General features: G+C 42.0%; 1 protein-coding gene across 1 annotated transcript in view; it reads left to right on the forward strand.

The window, feature by feature from the left end:
• Positions 1-8,369, forward strand: part of c1ql1 (complement C1q like 1) — a 64,251-nt gene extending 55,882 nt beyond the window's left edge. The window contains exon 2 of the mRNA XM_062984573.1: positions 6,919-8,369. Within this exon, the coding sequence (XP_062840643.1) occupies positions 6,919-7,098 (180 nt within the window). The 3' untranslated portion in view covers positions 7,099-8,369. The remainder of the gene's footprint in view (positions 1-6,918) is intronic.
• The last annotated feature ends 1,346 nt before the right edge of the window (positions 8,370-9,715 follow it).

The raw sequence follows: 9,715 nt of genomic DNA on the forward strand, positions 1-9,715 counted from the left end.
CCAGTGTCTGCAGTCTAGTGCCTCTTACTCTAGAGTAGGAGGCGCTTGGCTGCATGCACTGCAGGCACACACGCTTTCTGGGCCTGCAGGCTATGCCACACATGCACTCTCCTTGGAAAGAGAGTGCAGGTGTGGCATGCAGGCCCAGAAGGCGCATGTGTTTGCCAGTGCCTACAGCCAAGCTCCTCTTACTCTAGAGTAAGAGGCGCTAAGCTGCATGCACTGCAGGCACGCACACTTTCCAGACTTGCATGCCATGACACACATGCACTCTCCTTGGAAAGAGAGTGTGTATATGGTGTGCAGGCCCAGAAAGCATGCGTACCTGCCAGTACCTGCAGCCAAGTGCCTCTTACTGTAGAGTAAGAGGCGCTCAGCTGCAGGTACTGGCAGGCGTGCATGCTTTCTGGGCCTGCATGCCACACTCATACTCTCTTTCCAAGGCAAGGAGGCAATTCTGGGAGGCATTCGGCTACAGGTGAAAGCAAGCTTGGAACCAGAATCAGCTCCAGCTTCCTTTTGTGTCAAGCTGATTTTTGTACAGGGAGGGGGCTTCCAGTTTTGTGCTCCCAAAGAAATGAAAGAAATGAAACAAACTAATTCTGCACAGAACTCTAGTGTATACTACCATAAAAATCTGTACCTAATCTGAGCTTACAAATGTTACTTTGAATGAATCTGGGTCCCAGAATCCCTTAGCCAACATCGTCAGATGTCAATCTGGCTTGTTCTTTGGCAGCTGGATCTGCAGAAAGCAACAGGTGAAAGCACTGGTGAAACTATGACCACTTTACAATGCCAGCAGATAAGGGGCTGTTAGAGTAGCAGTGAGGAAAATCTACTCAGTGGGCTGCATGGGAACCTGGATTCCACTTTTGTGGCCCATAAAGTCTCCTGCCAATCCTTTAAGGTTCTCTGAACCCTCCAGATTTTAAAATGTTTTCAGTGGCATAATGTTGACAATTCTGGTTGCCATTTTGGCCAGGAAGACCACAGCCATATGCCATCAGGAGAGAGTATAAGGTCATGTATAGAGTCATGTGGGGTATTAAGGGGATTGCTACCCAATTGTTTTGTAGTTACTCGCCCCTATGTTTTTGCCACAGAACAGGCTTTTCTTTTTAAGGATACTATTTTCACTGATTCTACAGAGATAGGAAAAACCTGGTTTGTAGAAAGGCAAAAACAAGTCCAGATAACTGCTGAAAGGATCTTCGCCTGAAGCAGCCAAGGGGGGCAGAAGGAGTGCTGAGGTAGACATCCTATCTGCTAGTCATGTGGTACAGGGGGCATATGGCTGGCAAAGGCCCCTTACTGTGCAGAGGCATATTATACCAAGTCAGCAGTTTCTAAGCAAGTTAAGGAGGAGGAAAATCCTGTCTCATACCTGCTTTCGCTTGTGCACTAAAGCTTGGTCACTGTTTGTTTTCCTTTAGATCCTCCCTTCTTGTATTTCTTCAGTGAGCCTGAGTCACCTGCAACAATAGCCTTGTTCACTAGAAAAGGTATAGGTACCCCATTTCTGACCATATGTAATTATTTTTCAATATGGGAATAACTATATGCCAATCTTCAAACTCTCCAACATTTTACAGCTGAGACTCCAAACATATCTGATTGGCAACAAATGAGTATAGTCAAAATGGGAAAAGGTTACTAAAAGAGGAAGGACATGATCCAGGAGAGGTTGCATTAGTTGGCTTTTCCTAAGTACATTGGAAAGGTAGGATTTTGCACCTTCTCTCATCCCTGCTCCAAGCTGAGTTAATTGAGTACAAATGATTTTTGCACTTTGAACCCAGATTGTGGTAAACATGGTGACGACAGAGGAAAGCGAGAGAGATTAAAACGGGGATATTTTAAGCATCTGAAAAAAGTCTAGACTGTCAGAAGATTTATCACGACTCTCCCTGCCAAATCAGGACATCTGGAGCACATAAAATCACTGTCTGTGCATGCCAAGGCTCTTCTCTCAGGTCTCTGAGCCAATACTTTTCCAAAACTGGCTAGAAGTGTCATAAAGGCAAGTGATTATACATGGCAATTGATACAGTCAGTCCTCCACATCTACAGATTTTGCTTCCACAGTTTCAACAATCCACGACATTGAGTAGATTTTTCAAAAATGTTCCAAAAAGGCAAACCTTGATTTTGCCGTTTTATATTAGGGACACCATTTTACTACACCATTGTATGCAGTCTCTGCTCCTGTTCAGAAGATTTCACTTCACTTTCTGTCCCTGTGATAATTGGATTTTGAAAAATTTGGCTTGTTGTAGAAACAAGGATTGGTGATAGAGACTACAGTAGAGTCTCAGTAATCCAAGCTAAACGGGCCGGCAGAAGCTTGGATAAGCGAATATCTTGGATTATAAGGACTGATCAAGGAAAAGCCTATTAAACATCAAATTAGGTTATGATTTTACAAATTAAGCACCAAAACTTCATGTTATACAACAAATTTGACAGAAAAAGTAGTTCAATACGCAGTAATGTCATGTTGCAATTACTGTATTTGTGAATTTAGCACCAAAATATCACGATATATTGGAAACATTGACTACAAAAATGGCTTGGATTATCCAGAGGCTTGGATAAGCGAGGCTTGGACTCTACTGTACCTTGATAATTCTTTCAGGAGTGAATTTCCATTCCGATGGGTAGATTTCCCTTGCTTCCTGTTGTCTCACCCCTTTTCTTAACTATGAGTCATATGTACGTTGGATGTTTGTAACTCAGGGACTGCCTGTACTTCCATATGTGAGGAATGAATGATTTGTTCAGAGGTTGACAAATGCTACTCTGCTATTCTGGGAGTTACAGTTTAAAAAGGGATTTTTATTTTTTTTTGCAAGCTCAGGTTTCACTCCAGAGTTCCTTCAGGTGTCTGCTTCATGTTTAAAACCTAGCACTCCTCTCACCAGGAATATAGCTACAGGGGATAGTGGCAAAATTGAGGCAAACAAAAAACTCTGCTGCCACAAAACTTTTTTTCTTCAGTGCCAAAATGTCTAACATCGCAGAGAATAAGACTCTGCAAATAGTTCATACTTTGGAAAATTATTTTTACTGCATTGGCAATCCCTTGGTAACTTTGCCTCCCTTTCTCCTTGGATTCCTAAATTGTTACTGCAATGCATTGGAGAAGGAAGGAAATTTTCATTTGATGGGGTAGAATTTTTAAGGGAAAATTGCCTTATTTGACCCCCCTCCCCCCCGGAACAACACCCCTATTTCTTATCAATCAAGCGGTTCTCAAAACTACTTCTGAGCCTTTGGGCATTGCAAGGAGTGGGGGGAATCCCGCCCAGCTTAAATCTGGGCCAGTTTTCTGAACCCGCGTGCGCAGCCCAAGAATAGCTCCATCTGTGCTTGAGTAACAAGTTGCTCAGTCTAGTGATGGGCAAATATCCAAATACTTGCTTCAAAAATAACCTGCGCTTTTTGAAGGGTCACAGTGAACATCCTCACGCCCCAAAAAAGCAAACAAGGCAAGAGGAGAGAGCACATAAGATGCTACGGAAAATAGGATCACAGCAGCACGTGAGTTTGTTTTTGTTGGGAATCTTACAGTTGCACTATGCTAGCTTCTTAAGTTTCAAAGATATGGCGTAGGACTGTTTACGGACAATGGCTATGTTTCGTGTGATATATGATGTTATTTTATATGATGTGTTTAATAATGTTTAATGTTTTGTTAAGGACGGGTCAACTTTAATGTTTTCTACTGTTTTTTTATTGAGGGCATTGAATTGTTGCCAACACTGTGAACCGCCTTGAGTCCCCTTCGGGGTTGAGAAGGGTGGTATATAATACTGCAAATAATAATGATAATGATGATGATGAAATAAAAACTGTGGCATGCTAAAAGCTCAAATGGAATCAGAGAGCTGCTCAGAGGAGGGTATAATCAACTCCAGTTGAGACTGTTGTATAGTCAGCCTTTCACATTTGCTGGAGTTTAGGGCACTTTATGCCCACAAAAATGCAGTAGTTACTCGAGTCTAATGCACCATTGAATCTAATGCACCCCTCAATTTTCAAAACCTTGAAACCAAACAAAGTCTTTGCTAGTGAATGTAATGCACAGTGGCAAAAAATGAACTCTGTAATTTGGCCCCAAAAGGCACGCATTACAGTTGCTGCCTGCTTAGGATTTCTTCTTTAAAACACAAATTTTAGAGCATCAAAGCTTCCATCAATGGAAAGCAAAACTTTGAGATGCTGTATAATAAATCCATTTTAATTTCCTTGGTTCAATGCTATGTAATCCTGGGGGCTGTAGTTTTACAAGTTCTTGAGCCTTCTTTGCCAAAGAATGCTGATGCCTCACCAAACTACAAATACCAGAATTGCATGGCATTGTTCCATAGCCATTAAATTAGAGATGAGGTCCCTCAAATAAGAGCTCCAGGTCTTCCTGAAGCAGCTTCCCCTTTTGCTTTGGCTCAGTACTAAGACTACTGCATTACACAAACCTAATGAGCACCTTAATTTTGGCAACGTTGTTTAGGCAAAAAAAAAGGTGAGCATCATATTTGAATAAATAGGGTAAAACAGTGTGGTCCAGCCCATGGGCTGCATGCGGCCCACGAATGCATATTTGTTGGCCCTTGCCCTTCTTACTGGAAAAATATTTTAATTGTGTAATTAAATATTAATATTTTAATAATAATAATAATAATAATAATAATAATAATAATAATAATAATAAAACTTTATTTATATCCCGCCACCATCTCCCCAACGGGGACCCGGGAACGGCTTACATGGGGCCATGCCCAGAACAATACAATATAGCAAAATATAAAAACAACATATCATAATACAATTACAACAATACAAAAATAATCATGTACAGTACAACACAAAATCAAAAAAGCAATATATGTAATTTATTATGGAATTATGTAATTCATGATTAATTATGTAATTCGTTTTCTTTCTGGAATGTTTTTGGTCCTCACATTCCTATACTAAAGTTTGATTGGCCCTTGGGTAACTAAGGGTTGGGCCACACAGGGGTAAAACATCACAAATGAAAAATATATATACTATTTTTACCTGAGATAACATCTCTCTAGGAATCTGTAGGTCGGCTGTCAACTTCTAGCAGATTCCTAGAGATGACATTTTAATCTAATCTGGAAGGCAAACTGTATTTATTTAAGGAGAGAGTCCACCTTTTCTCTATCTTCATTTTCTACTCATTCAACTCCTAGCTTTGATTGGAAGTTAGTAAGAAGCTTTATAGGGCTTGATGTGGAACCCTTACGTTAACTGGTCCTTGCTGAGCTACTCCTTGCAGTATCATTGTCTGAACTTCAACAGAGGTGGTACTATAGAAGATCCAAACCTCCACTGGTCAACAACCAGTGATACTGAGAGTAAAGCACTATGGTCATTGTTTAATATTGAAACATAATGTCTTAAGTACCTGACTTTCCAGCATGATGAGTAGAACAGATAGTAGAGTTGATGGGGGTGGGGTGGGGTTGGGATGCAGAACAGCATTCTGATATTTCATCCATGAGGATGGGATGGCACGGGGGAAAATCTCTAGGGTCTAGAGTGCTGGGGGCCTATGCCGAGGCCCCCGGGGATATGATGAAATGAAAAATATAATACAAAATAGAAGTATTATCGTGCATTCCAGAAAGCAATGGTATTGTCTGTAGTTTAATTTAGGGAGGACACTTAATCACGCATCTTGCTCTGAGCCCAATGACAGATGTCCACATCCCTGTTCCTCAAGTCTGTTTCTCAATCCTTTTTGTATATTCATTACTAGTGAAAAAACCTTATGACAAATGATACAGAGATATCTTGGAGATTGGACCCAAGTTAAGCATGAAATACATGTATGTTTCACACACACCTCATATGCACAGGTAATTTTATACACTCTTTTGTGCATGAAACAAAATGTGTGCACACTGAACACACAGAAGGCAAAAGTGTTACTATCTCAGCCACTAGGGTTGTGCTTTCAGGGTTGTGCTTTTGTGTCCCAGCTTTCAGTGCGGGCCCCGATCCATTTTTTGGGATCTCCCAAAAATCAGGAGGGCAGTTATCTGTTTTTGCTCTGGGGTGCCAAAAGATCAGTTTTTTATCGGCCCATTATGGGTGGGGGAGGCTTCCCAGGCTCCCCTTCCTGTCATTTTAGGCATTTAAGCTATTTTACTCTAGAGGAGAGGTGCTCAGCAACAGGCAGGTGCACACTTTAAGAAGGCTTCTTACCTGTTTTTATTCTAGAGGAGATGTTTGACTGCAGGCAGGCATGCGCACTGGGCTTGCATGCCACACACATACACACTCAAAACAAGGAGGCAAGCTCTGACTTCCTTACTGTAAGGAGGCGTTCGGTTGCAGGCAGGCACCTACACTGGGCCTGCATGCCACACACTCTCTCTCTCAAGGCAAGGAGGCAAGTTCTGACTTTTTTTACTTTAGAAGAGGTGCTTGGCTGCAGGCAGATGCCCAAGTTGGGCCTGCATGCCACACACGCACTCTCTCGAGGCAAGGAGGCAAGTTTTGACTCTAGAGGAGGATCTTGGTTGCAGGCAAGAAGCCATGGAGTGCCACATGCTCACCAAAGCAGAGGGGGAGGGAAGAGACTTCCCGTTATGTGCTCCCGAAGGTAACAAAAGTAATGAAAGAAGAGATGAAACAAAGGAAGATGGTTCCACGCACAACTCTATTGGCCAACCATCCAGACGATTTCTGATTTTGGAGTATTTTGGATTTCAGGATAACCTATAGTCCAAAAAGTCATTTATCTAAATATCTGTAAGAGTAGATGGCTCACTCTTCCAATACAGTCACTCACTGTTTACACCTTTTTCCTATCTGCTTCCCCCTTCTCTCCCACTTTCCTGTCTTCCTCCTCCACCCACCTGTGTCCTCCCCCATCCACAGGTGCGCGCCAGTGCCATTGCGCAAGATGCGGACCAGAACTACGACTACGCCAGCAACAGTGTCATCCTACACCTGGACGCTGGTGATGAGGTGTTCATCAAGCTGGACGGGGGGAAAGCCCATGGGGGCAATAACAACAAATACAGCACCTTTTCAGGCTTCATCATCTACTCGGACTGAAGACTGTGCCTATGTGCACCCTGCTTTCTACACATGGCAAAGTCCGCTGGGGAATCCACCTCTATCGCCATCTCGCAACAGCCAGTCTCTCCCTACAGGGCACAGTGGTTGTGTCTCTGTTGCCCTTTACCTAAGGAGCACTGTGGAGGAACATGCTATGCTATTCAAGTCGATGCCCATTTTCTTTTCTTCCATGCACTTCTAGCAGCATGAATGGTCACTTTCAAGGTGTGTTTATTTTGGGGAAAGAGGCTTTAAGAAAAAACAAAGGGTCTTTCCCAAGTGATTGGGATAGAATGTTGTGGGACAGTCTCCTAACCTGCAACACCGAATAATGAATTTATCATCTCACCATCCACAAACACATTTCCATCTCTATACCAGAGGCAAAGATCTGGATTTAAATACTCAAATCTGCATTATAGAACTTCTCGTTTGGATTTGAGTATGGCATGTAGAAAATCCTATGTTTGTGTCTGCATGAACATGGATGAGTAGATGAAATGAAATATTTACACCTGGGATTATTTAAAACGTCAGCATTGGCATCCCCCAAATTTCAAATTGATAGAAAAACATTTGTTTTCCCTCTCTACATGGAAAAGCTTAAGTTCTTTATCACTGTATAAATGAGTCCAATAATATTTCCAGTCCACCCATATCTTTACCTCTCCAGGGGAAAGGGGAGTTATTTCAATATGTGCATACATATACAGATACTCCTTGAATCACCCACGAAGGACACTGAATGCCTTAGCACACCCAATGGACTAATCCTATTCATTGCTGGCCAATATTGTTCAGACCAGAGGCCTTCTGTATAACTCTGGCACCCCTTCCTTGCCGAAGTAGCCTTCCCGTGCCAACACCCAAACCTATCCAATGTAAATCATGTTTAATCCATTCCCCACAGAAAGGAGCTGGGTAGATTCCAACGCTCAACCCAATCATTCCATTGTGTATATATGTATAATATATGTGTATATTCTCCAGAGAAATCTTATTTCATGAATGCTATATCCACATCAGAAGCAGCAGCAGCAATGGTACAGGTGACATCTATTGTGGTTCCTAACCCACAGTCTCCCAGTTTTTCTTAATCTATTTGATAACCTCCCACTATGCTTTCCCCAATGGAGTATCCCAATGGTGACCTTTTGTTGGGTTTCTGGGAGGAGACATGTGGAGGATAGGACAATACTGGCACAATTTGTTTATTTTAACCAATGTCTGGGCAAAAGTCCATGATCATAATAAGAGTTGTGATCTTCTGTGAGTCTCTGTCTCTTCTTCTATGGGTCAGTCTCCTGTTGGATTTGATTTCTTTCCAAAGAGAGAGAGAGTATTGAGAATGGGACCAATCTGAATTCTGTTGTCGAAGGCTTTCATGGCCGGGATCACAGGGTTGTTGTATGTCTTTCGGGCTGTGTGGCCATGTTCCAGAAGTATTCTCTCCTGACGTTTCGCCCACATCTATGGCAGGCATCCTCAGAGGCTGTGTGGCATGGATGCCTCACAGCCTCCATGCCACACAGCCTCTGAGGATGCCTGCCATAGATGTGGGCGAAATGTCAGGAGAGAATACTTCTGGAACATGGCCACACAGCCCGAAAGACATACAACAAATCTGAATTCTAGTTTCATCTCAGTTTTGTAAAGATAGGGAAAGTCATTACTGGCTGTTAGGAATTAAAATCCAAAACACCTGGAGGGCCAAAATTTGCCCATGCCTGAACTGGATAGTCATAACATATAAAATAGGACTACCTTTTGAAATGCAAATTGTAACAGTGCCCTTTATGACCACAAAATGTTTTAATTGTGGGATATTTCTCAAGTACAAAAAGAACACACTTATGTTTTTCATATAGCAAAATGGGCAACATGACTTCAATAGTAGGCATGGATAGAATACAAGGGACACCTGTAGATGACACAAATGTGTTAAGAGACTGTTGTAAGTTGTGATACACACACACACATACATTAGGCATGTGCAAAAAAAATTGGAAGTGTCGAAAATTGTAAGAAAATTGGAAATTTTCTAAGTCAGAAGCCATATCGAAGTGTTTGCGTAGCCTACGTTACATATTTCAGAATCGAAACTTACCCCATACTTTTTCATTTTAGTTCTGTAAATCTCAGAAGACTCCCGAAGTCAGTTTTATATTCAGTGCAAGGAAGCAAAGCCTTTAATCCAAAAAGGCTGCCTTCCTGCCTGGAATTAATGGAGTCTCTGCATTAGGAGCCATGAAAGGAAAGAGCAGCACATTTTGGGAACAACATAGAACTCTGGGAAATGTGGGAAGGGGAGGAGCCCTAAGCCAAAGAATTCAAAAGGCTCTTCCCTAAACTACATTTCCCAGTATGCATCAGCGAGACCCAATTAGGAGATGAGATGGGTCTGTAGCCAGCCAGAGTTCCAATACATTTGTTAATATTCTACACTATGATTTCTGTTCCTGGGTTATAAATGGCAGATCTTAATTGGTTCTGTCATAAAAACATGGTGAAAGTTTATCACACTACAAAAACGTTATCTTTGCACAAGGGACATCGTCCAATAGTACATTTTGCTTCGTTGAGTCGCTACCAACAAGCCTCTTGACTGCTGCTT

Source organism: Anolis carolinensis, chromosome 6, assembly GCF_035594765.1.
Source record: "Anolis carolinensis isolate JA03-04 chromosome 6, rAnoCar3.1.pri, whole genome shotgun sequence".
Taxonomy (NCBI): Eukaryota; Metazoa; Chordata; class Lepidosauria; order Squamata; family Dactyloidae; genus Anolis; species Anolis carolinensis.